This window comes from Octopus bimaculoides, chromosome 17 (assembly GCF_001194135.2).
Source record: "Octopus bimaculoides isolate UCB-OBI-ISO-001 chromosome 17, ASM119413v2, whole genome shotgun sequence".
NCBI lineage: Eukaryota > Metazoa > Mollusca > Cephalopoda > Octopoda > Octopodidae > Octopus > Octopus bimaculoides.
This window is the reverse complement of record NC_068997.1, coordinates 28,405,826-28,421,186: the sequence shown is the minus strand read 5'-3', so window position 1 is coordinate 28,421,186 and position 15,361 is coordinate 28,405,826. Positions and strand designations below refer to the sequence as shown.

The 15,361-nt window shown below is 39.9% G+C and overlaps 1 protein-coding gene across 1 annotated transcript in view; it reads right to left on the bottom strand.

Moving 5' to 3' along the window:
• Positions 1-15,361, bottom strand: part of LOC106870684 (protein virilizer homolog) — a 68,649-nt gene that overhangs the window by 37,349 nt on the left and 15,939 nt on the right. Inside the window, exons 4-9 of the mRNA XM_052974140.1 lie at positions 9,619-9,667; positions 7,586-7,730; positions 5,656-6,678; positions 4,775-4,863; positions 4,198-4,278; positions 2,821-2,910 (exon numbers count right to left, since the gene is read on the bottom strand). Coding sequence (XP_052830100.1) covers positions 2,821-2,910; positions 4,198-4,278; positions 4,775-4,863; positions 5,656-6,678; positions 7,586-7,730; positions 9,619-9,667 — 1,477 coding nt within the window. The remainder of the gene's footprint in view (positions 1-2,820; positions 2,911-4,197; positions 4,279-4,774; positions 4,864-5,655; positions 6,679-7,585; positions 7,731-9,618; positions 9,668-15,361) is intronic.

The following is a 15,361-nucleotide window of genomic DNA, read 5'->3' as shown; positions in this document are numbered from 1 at the left end:
TCTGAGTGAGAGTCCCTTTGTCGCCAGCAGAGGTAAGAGCTCTCTAAACTTGGCCCAGGCTATTCTTATTCTAGCAGTTACACTTTCAGTGCACCCACCCCCACTACTAACTTGGTCACCCAGATAGCGGAAGCTATCAACTACCTCTAGTTTTTCTCCCTGGAATGAGATAGAAGTTGTTTCCTGTTTGTTTACAGTGTTTATTGCACCTGAACATCTGCCACATACAAAAACTAACTTTGTAGTTAATCTGCCTTTGATATTGCTGCACCTCTTATGTGTCCATAGCTTACACCGGGTACATCTTATAGAGTTACTGCCTACTCCTTGATGATGTTGGTGATGATGGTGATGATGGTGATGATGATGATGGTGGTGTGAGTGGCTGTGTGGTAAGTAGCTTGCTTACGAACCACATTGTTCCGGGTTCAGTTCCACTGCGTGGCACCTTGGGCAAGTGTCTTCTACTGTAGCCTCCGGCTGACCAAAGCCTTGTGAGTGGATTTGGTAGACGGAAACTGAAAGAAGCTCATCATATATATATGTGTGTGTGTGTGTGTGTGTGTGTTTGTCCCCCCCCCCCAACATCGCTTGACAACCGATGCTGGTGTGTTTACGCCCCCGTAACTTAGCAGTTTGCCAAAAGGAACCGATAGAATAAGTACTAGGCTATAGAATAAGTCTTGGGGTTGATTTACTTGACTAAAGGCGGTGCTCCAGCATGGCCACAGTCACATGACTGAAACAAGTAAAAGAGTAAATATGAATCATGAATATGAATCATATTGCAGTGAATACCTAATCTCTCTCTCTATCATCATCACCATCAAATCACCTTGTAAATTACAAACAAACATCTCTATCAAGACTGATAATCAGGTCATTGACAATGAAGTGACAATGTCACTAGTGATGACAGACAATTGCTCTCAGGAATGCTAATTCCTGACAACTTGTCTAATGGTCAATGTGAAAACAGAGAGATGGCCAGGAGGATTTGTTTACACTTGTAGCTGAAATCATTGTTTGTTTGTAAATAAATCCTCTCCTGTCCATGGCACAAAAATGAAATGAAAGATGATGTTAGCTGTGATAAAAACAGCTTGAATACATCTAATTACCCAAAAATTGATGTTTTTTGAAAGTAGAAACTTCTATAGTAGAAGACACTTGCCCAAGGTGCCACACAATGGGATGGAACTTATATCCTTGTGATTGGGAAGCAAACTTCTTTCCACACAGCCACGCTTGCACCTATAGCCATAAACTTTTATAATAGCAGACTGCACTAAAACCTGTACATAAAAACAATAACTTATTAATATAGATTTTTATCTTATTGTTTTACATCCATTTTGCTGCCTTAATATTAACAACTTAAGAATGACAAAGCACTGACATTTTATTGTCAGCTTGGTAGTTACACAGGATAAAGTTATGTGCTTTGTCTGAGAACTTCTTAACACAATGTCTGCATTAAATTTGAAAACATGAGCATGTGGTCGATATTGCAATGTCTTTCACTTCAGTACCACCACCATCATCATCAGTTAATGTCTATGTTGGCATGGGTTGGACAGTTTGACAAAATCCGATGGGCCCAAGGACTGCATTGTGCTCCAGTGTCTGCCTTGGCATGGTTTCTACAATTTGATGGCCTTCCTAAGACCTGTACACATAACAGTGTGTACAGGTCTTTATTTTTTCATGCCACCAGCACTAATGAGGGAGGCCATGCAGCTCACGGGACTACAAAAATGGGGGCAGATCAGCTTCATGCTAGGGGATGAAAGGTTCAAAATATAAGAGAGGTAGAGGGTCAGGACAGGTTCTTGTAGAGGATCTGCATGGCTACACGCATTTGATAGGAGATGGGTGGGAAAGAGAAGAGACAGATGGTCAGTAGGGGCTACAAAGAGACAGATAATGGTGATGAGGTGCCCAGGTGACCCCTCAAGGCTGAAGGTGAGTTGATGTAGGTGGGCAGGCGGTTTGCAAGATTGTATCAGGAAGAGATGAAGGGATGGGGAAGCAGGCAGTGATTAAAAATTGGGGAGGGTTGAAAGGTGAATGATCAATGAGCCACGAGATGAGGAAGATCATGACCAGTCCAATGACTGAAACAAGTAAAAAAACAGTTGGCCCAGGGCTCTCTCCAAAAGTGCCATGCAATTGGACTGAACCTGAAACCACAGGATTGCAAAGCAAGCCCTTGAACCACACAGCTGTGCCTCTGCCTCTATACAAGAAATACTTCTTATTTTACTTTGCCCTTATGAACTGGTCAATCCGTCTCATGGTCCTGGCAGCCAAAATGGAAAAAGTGTTGCCCCAGAAGTTAGCAAGGGATACACGCTGGAACAACCACTGACTCACAGAGTTCAGACTTGGGGATAGTCATGCCCACCCCAACAACAGTGCGCAGGGTCAAGGACACCGGAGGTCTCCACTGCCAGAGGATCGACCTCAAATCTGTCAGAGGGAGGTCAGTACTTCAACAGTTTACTCTTCCCAGCCTGACAAGCAGCAAAGCCTAGAGTGGCAAGCTGAACACATCAGGTTGTTGCTGAAGAAAATGTCACAGAATATGGTATCCCAGATAAGGGGCCTACAACCACAGAACAGGAAAATGGTCATGTTATCTGTTCTGCCATGCAATGAAATAACACGGCATCCAGATTTATTATTCTCATAATAACTTGGGAAGGAAGAATTTAGCCATATTCTTCAAAGTTACTGGAACCATTACATCAGTTAAAAACCACTAAAACAAATAATAATCACACGGTACCACAAAAAAGGAATGAGACCAATACTTACAGCAAGCGGAGCAAGATAACACTGAAAAGGGTTGAAACTTGATGTGGCAAAATTCCAGGAATCATCAGCGACATCAAAGAATTCAACATTCTGGAAGAACACAAAGTATCAAGACATCAGAGGTGAGATTCTAGAATCAGTTGTAAATGTTGTGTGGCGGTCCAATGAAATAACGTTAAAAAATAAATTAATTGAAGGAGAAAATAAAGCAGAATGACAAAAAAAAAAAAAAAAATAGAAGAAAAAAAAAACTATCCTTATTAAATTAATTAAAAACAAAGCATACTTTATTTAATAACACCAACTGTTTATTTGATTTATTTGCGGTATAACACCTTTAATCAATAATTCTTGATAAGGTGGTTGGTGTTAGGAAGGGCATTCAGCCATAAAAGCCACACCAAAAGAGACAATGAAGCCTGGTGCAGTCTTTTGGTTTTGTCAGCTCCTGTTAACTATCCAACCCATGCCAGCATGGAAAATAGTCACTGAATGACGATGATGATTTCAAATGCTATGCTTTTATGAGAAGAAAGAAACAAAATTGAAAAGGTGGGGAAGCTAAAATGATTCTTAATTTTTAAACATCATTGCATATAAGCATTACATTAGAATTTATTTACTGAATGGCATAACAGGCAAACTATTTGAAAAATACAAATTATCCACATAGCATTGTAATTGTTTTTAATAATTTGTTCTAGAACTATGCAGGGAAATACCATTATCACCAGCATATAAATTTATAACCTTATGATTTGTAACCAGTTCCATAAGTGCTAACACACAAAACTTTGGCCCTCATGTCATTCTGGTGCTTCTGCTAAATATCATTAAAAAAATATAATATATAAAAATATCATATACTAGCCAGTCAGGCAGTTCTGGCAATGACCACGCTCAAAAGGTGTTTTTTTACATGCTACCTGCACCATCATTGTTTAACATTCACCTTCCATGCTGGCATGGGTTGGATGATTTGACAGGAACTGGCCAGGTCGGAGCCTGCACCAGACTTCTGTGTCTGTTTTGGCATGGTTTCTACAGCTGGATGCCCTTCCTAATGCCAATCATTCCAAGAATGTAATGAGTGCTTTTCACGTGCCACCAGCATGGGTGCTTTTATGTGCTACTGGAACAGGTGCCAGTCATGTGGCACCAGCATGAATCTTCAAGCACAGCATATCACCAAAGGTCTCAGTCACTTGCCATTGCCCCTGTGGGGCCCCAATATTTGAAGATCATGCTTCACCACCTCGTCCCGTCTTCCTAGGACTACCTCTTCCACAGGTTCCCTCCAAGATATTTTTATTATTTACCTGACACCTCGACATTTCCTAGAGAAAGCTGAGAAATAATGACAAGATCATACCATACCTGCATATCACTGTCATCACCACATATAAGTCCATCATCATCATCATCAGAACTGATGTCTTCGTAACCGTCATCAGCATCCTGAAATTAAGGGAAAGTAGAGTAATTCAATAAGTTTAACAAAAAAGAAAGAAAAAAACGAAGAAAATAAAAAATAAGAAATATCTGTTTAGCATTACGTTTCACAAGAATCCTTATCAACACAACATGGTTCCACTTGAGCTCTTACCAAACTTTTGATTCCAAATTGAAATCAGAATTTTCTGATTATTGACAAATTGTTCTCTTTCACTCACTCACTGACTGACTCATACACTTCTCCACCACCACCCCTCTCTCTCCCTCTCTTAAGGCTTTCACCTCTAAATTCCTTTACTGTGACACCAAATATATTATCAGATCACATGATTACGTGATCAATCAGACTATCAGATGTTATACATCGCTGATTACAATGCACTGATGCCACTTCCAGCCACCTACCAAGCTAACTAACCCATCTCATTAAATGACACACAAATAATTATGGAGAGACAAAAACACATGAACAGATTAAGAGGAGTTATTGAAGTCTTACCTGATTCTCAGCATCTGAAAGAAATATCACATTTGGAGAGTGGACAGGTGTGAGGCAATACAGGTCATCTTGGTTCATAGGTAAGGTTTCTAGAGTGAGAAATAAACCAATCTATTGTAAGAAATATCAGGCAAAAGAATGAAAAATCTGTTAGAAACATCACAACGAGGCCTCAATACATAAGTGAATTCAACACAATGCAAGGAAAAAAAAATCATCATCATTTAATGTCTGTTTTCCATGCTGGCATGGATTGAATGACTTGACAGGAACCAGCAAGGCCAGGGACCACACTAGGTTTCATTGTTTTAGAAAACAATTTCTAGAGCCAGATGCCCTTCCTAATGCCAACTACTTTACAACTACTGGTGCAGCCCCCACTTCCCAGCTTAACAGTTACCAGTCAAACTGTCCACCAAAATGCCAGCATGAAAAGCAGACATTAAAAGATGATTATGATGATGATGTATATACACACAGAGGAAACTTGAAATATTAGGTTGGTGCAATAGTTATTGCAGCTTTTTTTTAAAATAAATTTCATTCAACAAAAACAATAATAACATGTAACAAAAACATCTCTAAATGATTATTCTGGAGCATATTCACCATCTACTTCAATTACTTGTTCCCATTTGCTTGGCAGACAGTCAGACAGTCATTTAAAGATGTTTTTGCTGAAAAAAAGTTGCAATAATTATGCACCAACCAATAGAACCAAAAATGAAGACCTCCTGGGTACTGACTCTTGCTTCTTTTTGAAATACATACCTATATTCAATTTTAAAAATGCATCTTATATTCAAACGTAGATGAATTTTAAAAATCAAATAAAACAAATTAAATATTTAATATGAGTTTTATCAATAAAAAGAACCTACCAGAATCAGGATCTTCAATTCTATCTTGTCTTGGAGACTCCGCAGGTGGAGACCGTGATCTTGTTGGTGAACGAGAACGACAATGAGGAGACTTTGTTCGGTCACGAGTTTCTCGATCACTTAAGTCCCTGCTTTGGTCTCTCTCCTTGAACTGGTCCCAGTCACGTTCACGTGTGGGAGACCGAGAACAAGGATCTTTATCGTTCTTCTCTCGAGAACCATCCCGTTGGTTATCAAACTCCCGTGCAGTGTCCGCTTCTCTTGTGCCACGCCCATCACGATGATGTACCTCACGCTCATATGAACTTCTGCTACGATGCTGCTCTTCAAAGAAATCAGATGTGTCAATGGGTTCTTTCGATTCAGAACAGAGTTCGTTGAAGTCTCCTCGGTAGGTTCTGTCAGTCTGATCAGCTGTAGAATCTCTTTGACTAAAAGCCTTGTGGCTGTCTCCAGTAAATTCCCTTTGGCTGGCTGAGTATTCCTGTGTTGGAATATCTTGTGAAGAGGAAGGTCTGTGATCAAAGAGTTCTTCAGTTTGATGATAGACATCTGAAGATCTGTGAGGAAGGGGTAAGAGAGGGGTTTGGGTGGGTGCAGTATGCGACTGGGATGGAGGGTGGACAACTGTACTCGGCTGCTGTGTCTTCTGCTGCTGCTGTTGCTGCTGAGATGATGCCACTTGTTGCTGCTGCTGTTGTTGTTGTTGCTGTTGTGGTTGCTTGCTCGGCTGTACCTGGGAGCTCGGTTGCTGAGACGACGGCGGTGGCACCTGAGTTTGCCCTTGCCCACTTTGTTGAACTGCTTTGGGCTGTTGGCTTGGCTGCACCATTTGTTGTTTCTGCTGCTTCTGTTGTGCTTGTGCTTGCTGCTGCTGCTGAGCCTGTTGTGCTTGCTGTTGTGCATGCTGCTGTTGAAGCTGTTGCATCTGTTGTTCCACCTGTTGTTGGATGTAATCCAAAGGATGTTGTTGCCTAGGTTCCCATTCTGACTGCTTGTCTGACTGTGAATGGTTCTCCAATGCTGAACATGTGAAAATACAAGCAGAAACATTAATATACAACAAACAAATATCAATTAAAGCTGACAATGTAGGAAAATACAAAAGATGTGTTTACACACACACACATGGAGTAGAGAGATAAAAAAGCAAGAAGACAAGATAAAAAAAAACATGTATGTATGCATGTGGAGGAGGCATGGTTTAGTGGTTAAGGTGCTGGACTCATGATTCTAAGATTTTGATTTCGATTCCTGAACTGGGCGATGCATTGTGTCCTTGAGCAAAACACTTCATGTTGCTCCAGTCCACTCAGCTGGTGGAAAAAGAGAAAAGTAAGAAAACCAGTATTTTTGTTCATTTTGATTGTAGAAACCATAATTAATGTAACTGATGCAGAAAAATAAAACAGAAAGGAGACCAAAGCCTGCAAGACAGCTACTCAATCTGGAGTGGTTGGTGTCCTCCAGTTCAACAAAAGAAACTTGAACATGCTAAAAGCTACACATGGCTTAGATTTCTCCATGATCCTCCTTTTCATTGTATATGGTGTGGAGTTGGTTTTCAAACCACATACGTGGCTAACCAGTTTAGTAGCATTGTATTTGTTGATGTGCTGGAAAGAAGATGATAGGTGGTTTACATAACATATTTTGAAATCCTATTTGCATAACCCAATGTAATCATTCTTTTGAATTAGGTTATCTTGAAACATTGCTGCTACTTCTGTCACATTTAATATGGAGTTTATCATACACGCTTAGTCAAGTGGGCAAGCTTTAGGGTTTCAACAGTTACAACTGGAAGTGGTCTCTTGGTGATGTTTGCCTGTGATAATGTTCTTCATATAGCTAGGACAGCAGCTGTATGATAAATTAATCAAGAGATGAGGGGGGAGAGGGAGAGTGAAATGATTCATCTGAAACCTACCAGGTCCTTTTATACGATGCACAGATTGCTGTGGAGGAGGCGGTGGAGGTGGTGGGGATATGGTTTCAATTGTTGCCACATTTCCAAAAGCGGCAATGGTGATAGTTGTATACCATCCTTTCAGAATGAGACCATTGGTTGGCACCTAGAAAAGAAGCATTCAAACACAAGATTACATGGTAAAATTTAACCCTGACAACCAACAGATACTCAAAAGGAAGCAGTTTTATACTTTATTTCAGAAATTCATAAACAAAGAGTAGAAATTAATGGCAAAAATTAGTTCATCATTGTTACCATCACCATCATTGTCATCATTTGAAATTTCACAGTTCCATGCCTGGATGGGTCAGACAGTTTATCAAGCTAGATTTTTCTACAGCTGGATGCTTTTCCTGTCATCAACCCTTACCTTGTTTCCAAGCAAGATAATATTTCCCCCATGGCCAGACATGATTTTGCAGAATATTGGAAATGAATGACAGTCATTTACAACAATCACATGACGTCAAGACAAGGAGATACAAACACACACACACATCGGGTTTCTTTCAGTTTCAATCAACCACGTTTACTCACAAGGAATTGGTCAGACCAAGGATACAGTAAAAGACATTTGTCTAAGGTACCATGCAATGAGGCTGGGCCCAAAAGTCAGTGGTTGGGAAGTATACTTCTTAACCACACAGCCATGCCTGAGCCGTTAGAGCAAAACGTCAGCACTTGTGATTTTGAGTGCAACAATTTAATCACTAGGTCAAGCATCTCACATTATTATATTATTTATTCAGCTTCACAGAGGCAATGACCAAGACCTTGGCATATGTTGTGCTTGAGAAGAAGACTCATCAAGCCAAGTAAAATCACAGTCGTGGCAGATACCGGTGTCATGCAAATGGCACCCGTGCCAGTGGCATGTAAAAGCATCCATTACACATTGTAAAATTGTTGGCATCAGGAAGGGTATCCAGCCATAGAAAACCATGCCAAATCAGACTGGAGTCTGGTGCAGCCTTCCAGCTTGCCAGTCCTGGTCAAACTGTTCAGCCCATGCTAGCATGGACACTAAATTTTTTTATTCTTTTATTTGTTTCAGCCATTTGACTGCAGCCATGCTGGAGCACTGCCTTCAGCCAAGCAAATCGACCCCAGGAATTATTCTTTGTAAGCGTAGTACTTATTCTATCAGCCTCTTTTGCCAAATTACTATGTTATGGGGATGTAAACACACCAGCATTGGTTGTCAAATGATGTTGTGGGGGACAAACACATACATATATAGATAGATACACGATGGGCTTCTTTCAGTTTCTGTCTACCAAATCCTCTCACAAAGCTTTGCTCGGCCCAAGGCTATAGTAGAAGACACTTGCCCAAGGTGCCATGCAGTGGAACTGAACCTGGAACCATGTGCTTGGGAAGAAAGCTACTTACCACACAGTCACTCCTGCAATGATGATAATTATTAAATAAATAACATTATAACTAATATTTATGAAAGCAGTCAGTGTACCAGACTGAATAAAAGGATTTTGATTCAAAACAGGACAAGACTAAAAACTGTATCTCATCTAGGTCATCCCATAGAACAGCCCTAAAGACTGTAAGGAAACAGACTATGATTTGAAACTGGAAAATAAAAAAATGTGTCATTAAGCAGCACCTGACCATTACAAGATAAAGTTTTTTGTTTTTTTTTGTCTATTTCCAAAGTTTGCAGGCAATCATTGAAGTGTTTACCGAAAGCTAGATAAATTGGTACATCTGATTTAATCGATAAAGCTCTTAATGACAGAAGCTATAAATACAATTTTGTTGTAAACAGTTAAGATAAAGAAATAACAGTTGCTGATGAAATCATAATGATGACTGAAACTACGGTATCCACAGTGTAGTTAAATAAACAGACACAACCATTTATGGATGTTCAATGCATTAAATTAATTTTAATTAGTTCAAGCATGCAATGCTAGGTTTATTGCATATAATATCTCATAACTAGCAATAAAAGAAAACAAAGAAAAGCAACTCACCAACTCTTCAGCAAGGAACATGACGTCTTTATTGTCTTTGTATTCCAACCTAATCCGAGAATAAACAAAAAACAATTTTAACATGGTACATTATTAAAGTGATTGTGGACATGGTTAAGAAGTTTGTCTCCCTACACATGATTAGTGGTTCAATCTCACTGCATGGCACCCTGAGCAGGTGATTTCTATAATTTAGTCTCAGACCTACCCAAAGCCTTGTCAGTGGATTTGGCAGATTGAAACTAAGAGGAGCTAATCGTAAAAATGTGTGTATATGAATGTATGCACATATGCATGTATGAGAAAGAGTATGTATGTGTGTGTGGGCATGCATATGTGTGTCTCTATGTTGGTTTACATTTGTACGCTTCCAAAAATCACTGACCCACAAGCAGTGACACTGCTGTCCTTTCTCATGTCAACAAACCGTCTGCTGGCTTTGTGCCTTCAAAAACATGTGAAATAAAGGCTCCTTCACATGGAAAACATAAAAAGGGTTAATGACAAGAACACTTCAATATGTTCATCTAACTCAGACTAGCATGACATAAAGGACATAAAAACAAACAAATAAAAAAGCACAAGTTCACCAACATATTCCTTAACTATAAAAAACCTTAATAAACCAATGAGAGAACGACTTCACAGGGGAGAAGAGGGGAAACTTTTTAGTATGAGAGATAACTCATCATCAACATTTTAACATCCACTTTTCCATGCTTGCATGGGTCAGGCAGGGTTTACTGAAATAGATTTCCTATGGCCAGATACCCATCATGTCATTCACTCTCATCAGTTTCCAAACAAGGTAATATTTCCTGATGGTCAAACATGTTTTCACAGAATGTTGGAAATGAGTGACACTGCTTGTATGACAGTGATTCTCATTTACAATTTTCAAGGAGACACAAAAAAAATAAATAAATAAATAAATAAACCATGCACACAAGTTCTTTTCAGTTTCAGTCAACCAAATCCATCAGTAACATCAAGATTTTGAAGATAACTTTAAAACAACATTGTAAGATCGGGAGGAGAGGCCAGAGCTGGCTGGTTTAAACAAAAAACAGGTAGAATATTTGTGCCAAATATGGTTGGTCTAAATGATTAATGTTTAACTTACTACTTTGCTTTTAAAACTAAAATGCTTTTTTAATTTTATTTTTAAATATTCTAAAGATTTTAGTTTCAAATTTAAACAGAACTAAAATTTTACCAGTAGGCAACAGGTTGCTGACACTTGTTCTATGAAATTAACTGACATGGTAGAAATAGTAGCCAAGTCTCCCTCAACTCACAATTAATGGCGTTAAGAAAGAGAAGTACATTGAATAGTTCCCTGCTTCTCCCCCAAAAAATACAACATGGCATAGTTGTGTGGGAAGAAGTTTGCTTCCCAAACACATGGTTCCAGGTTCAGTCCCACTGTATGGCACCTTGGACAAGTGTCTTCTACTATAGCCATAGGTTAACCAAAATCTTGTGAGTGGATATAGTAGACAAAAACTGAAAGAAGCCCATCATGTGTGTGGGGGGGGGGGTATCTTTGTGCCTGTTAGTCCCCACCACCACCAGACAATCATTGTTGGTGTGTTTATGTCCCTGTAACCAGTGGTTCGGCAAAAGAAACCGATAGAATAAGTAGCAGGCTTCAAAATAAAAAAATAAGTGTTGGGGTTGATTCATTTGACTAAAAAGTTCTTTGAGGTGGTGCTCCAGCATGGTCGCAATAAGTAAAAGAGAAAGAAAAACTATAAAAGATGGTCAGATCTGGATTACTTTTGCTAAAAGGTTTGATCAATGAGGCCAGTCTGGGATGAAAGAGCAACATATTCTTTCGATGAAGTTTTAGTTCAAAACCTTAATATTTAGTTAGGGTTTCAATGATTTATTTACAACACTGCCCCTTGTTTCAGTGAATGGAGAACAAGGGAACAAGAAAAACAAGTAACAGAAATTCTTATACAGGTACAACACAGATTTTCAACACACTCTAAATTAAGCAAATTTTAAATTTCATTTAAATAATTAAATGAAATACATGTCCTTGGGCATTAACAGAAAGTTGTTTGGTGACCCTGTTAGTGCTGGTGTCACATAAAAAGCACTGGTGATGGCGTCATGTAAAAAGCACTGATGACAGCGCCAGGTAAAAAGCACTGGTGACGGCGCCAGGTAAAAAACACTGGTGATGGCGCCAGGTAAAAAACACTGGTGATGGCGCCAGGTAAAAAGCACTGGTGATGGCGCCAGGTAAAAAGCACTGGTGATGGCGTCACGTAAAAAGTACTGCAGATGGTGTCACATAAAAAGCACTGGTGATGGTGTCACATAAAAAGCACTGGTGATGGTGTCACGTAAAAAGCCCTGCTGATTGTGCCATGTAAAAAGCACTGGTGATGGTGTCACATAAAAAGCGTCCAGTGCACTCTGTAAAGTGGCTGGCATTTAGAAGGGCATCCAGCTGTGGAAACCATGCCAAAACAGACAATAGAGTCTGGTGGAGTCGTCTGGCTTGCCAGCTCCTGTCAAACCATCCAACCCATGTCAACATGGAAAACAAACATTAAATGATGATGATGATACAAATTTATTAATGTTGTACTGTGTACGGTAGTAGTAAACTAGAAGTTCCAGCTCATAAATTATTGCAGATTGTAAGGGGCCCCTGAACCATCAGCATATAGAACATCAATGTTGTAGCTATGTAAACAATAGTTATTTATTTGAACAATTCTCACTTGCATTTTCACAGAAAGGCACAAAAGTCAGAATATTTAAGCAAGGCATGTGAAAAACCAGTAATGTGTGTTACTGGTTTCTAACATCTCAAACTTGTAGTGACAAAAGGTAACAAATGACTCCAACAGGATTTGAATTTTAAAACTCTAAGGTGTCTTAATACAGTCGATAAAAAAGAGAAAGAAAGAAAAAAAGATAGAAAGACATTAAACATTAATTGAACAGACAATTTTTTAATACAATAAGTTTCTGTGTTTGCTTCCAAAGTATGCATAACAATTATTTAGCTGCATGCTGAGAACATATACATTGTCGAATAAATATGGAATGAATCAAGTTTATATTCCAAAAGTAATAAAACTTCAATAAACACATGAATATTTGTTTGCAGAACTTCAAAGGGTAATGTCTCACATACACCATGTTACGTCTGGGAACAACATTGGTTTGTGTATATTTAAACATCAAAAGAGTCACATTTTTGCTTTATTAATGTGAATTTGTGACTAAAATTGCTTATCTACAAATTTTAGTGACTGGCTATTGCATAAAAAGCATTGGTGCTGGTGCCATGTAAAAAGCGCCCAGTGCACTCTGTAAAGCGGTTGGCATTTGGAAGGGCATCCAGCTGTAGAAACCATGCCAAAACAGGCAATAGAGCTTGCAGGAGTCTTCTGGCTTGCCAGCTCCTGTCAAACTGTCCAACCTATGCCAGCATGGAAAACAGACATATGATGATGATGATGATGATATGTGGACAAGTAATTGTTCACAATACATACACACACACACACACACAGAGAAATATATTCTATCTGTTTTTCCACTTTGAAAGTCATCTCCAGACCACAACTCACTGTAACATGGTTTCTACAGGTGGATGCCCTTCTTAACACCAACCACTTCATAGTGTGTTGGGTGTATTTTATCATGATACCATGACCACTGGAGTTAGAGTTACAATCCTCAACAAGACAAGATTAAAGAGCTATACCAATCCTATGGTATCTCCAGTCATTCACTAACCTGTTCACAGAGTGTGGTGGAGGCATTTTATTATAGCACCAGAACTAGAAAGGTTGTTGTACCCTTGACAAGACAAGACTAGGATCCTCTCAACCCAGTGATATCTTTGCTCATTCACTAACCCTTGTACATTTTATCATAGCGCAAAAATGCCTGAAATGTGAAGGGACAGCAACATATCACAAATGTATGCCTTTATGGGGGACCTGTTGAAAGTTAGCAAGAAGATCAAGTAAAGACAGTTGCAAATATCTGGTCACTGCATGCACCGCCCTGGACTGGAAGCAGCCAAATTAGTCTTCTGGAACCCACTTCATGGTGATGTAAGAAGAGGAAAATCGACATCCCTTTCCACACCGGCAAGGAGCTCTACCAATTCTCCTCTTAGCCCAGCATTTTTTATTGCCACTGCTGGAGACGCTTTTCATTCTCTTTTCCGGAGTTGATGGATATTACTTTCAAGCCGGTTAAACCTGCACATTCCACCCTCCATTATATCACGACGACTGGTCCTCCGGTTTTTTTCTCGACCACGTCGCCTAGCGCCTGATCGTCTTAAGACGGCCAAGGCCAAGTTTGAGCACATGCTTCAACTCGGCCTCATTCGACCCTCCACCAGCCCATGGGCATCTCCTCTACATTTGGCCCGTAAAGGGGATTCGGATTTTCGCCCGGTGGGGGACTATCGGAGACTAAATGCTGTAACAATAGCTGATCGCTATCCCATCAGGAATTTGCAGGATTTCTCGGCGAACCTGCATGGATGCACCATTTTCTCTAAGATTGATCTGGTACGGACCTATCATCAGATACCAGTAAATCCAGAGGATATCCCTAAAACAGCCATCACTACTCCTTTCGGTTGTTTTGAATTTCTATTTATGAGTTTTGGTTTGCGTAATGCTACTAGCACTTTTCAGAGGTTTATGGATGAGGTCGTTCGTGGACTTGATTTTGTATTCGCTTGTGTCGATGATATTCTCATCGCTAGTGATACGGAAGAGAATCATCTCCACCATTTGTCGCAACTTTTTCAGCGTCTTCGCGCTTATAATGCGAAGATTAATCCCGACAAGTGTCTTTTCGGGCAGTCATCCCTGAATTTTCTGGGACATTTGGTTGATTCTAATGGGATCAAACCTCTTCCTGCTAAAGTCGATGCAATTCAACGCATTGCACCTCCAACCTCTCTGCGACAGTTGCGCAATTTTTTAGGCATGGTCAATTTTTACAGGAGATTCATTGACCGGTGTGCATACAAACTACTTCCTTTAACGAGGCTACTGCAAGGCCATTCTAAGAAGGATGCTGGACTCACTTTTACTGATGAGGCGTTATCTGTTTTTGAGTCTGTGAAACAGGAGTTATCCTCCGTTCCTGTTCTTGCACATCCTGCTCCTGATGCTCCGATTTCTTTATCTGTGGATTCTTCCGATTCTGCAGTCGGTGCTGTTTTGCAGCACACTGTAAACAATCAAACAAAACCTTTGGCTTTCTTTTTTTGTAAATTACAGCCTGCCGAACGCAGGTATAGTACTTTTGATCGTGAGCTATTGGCGATCTATCTACAGGTGACATTCGTCATGTGCCAGGGAAAGAGAACATCCCAGCTGATGCTCTTTCGCGACTTCCTGTGCATTCTATTTCCACTCCCGCGGAAATTGATTTGCTGGCAATTTCGCAGGAGCAACCTTCTTTGTCAAGTTTAGATTTGACTTCGTCAAAATTCAGCAATTGTAAATTTGCATATCTTCCGCTCCCTTCATCAGAAGGCTCTATATTATGTGACACATCCACAGGTTCTCCTAGGCCTTTAGTACCTACGAACCATCAACATTCTGTGTTTGATGCCCTTCATTCTTTGTCACATCCGGGCATCTCAGCAACAGTAAAGCTTATCACTGCTCGGTTTTTCTGGCCCAATATGCGGCGATCAATTGCCACTTGGGCACGCTCTTGCATGAAGTGCCAGAGT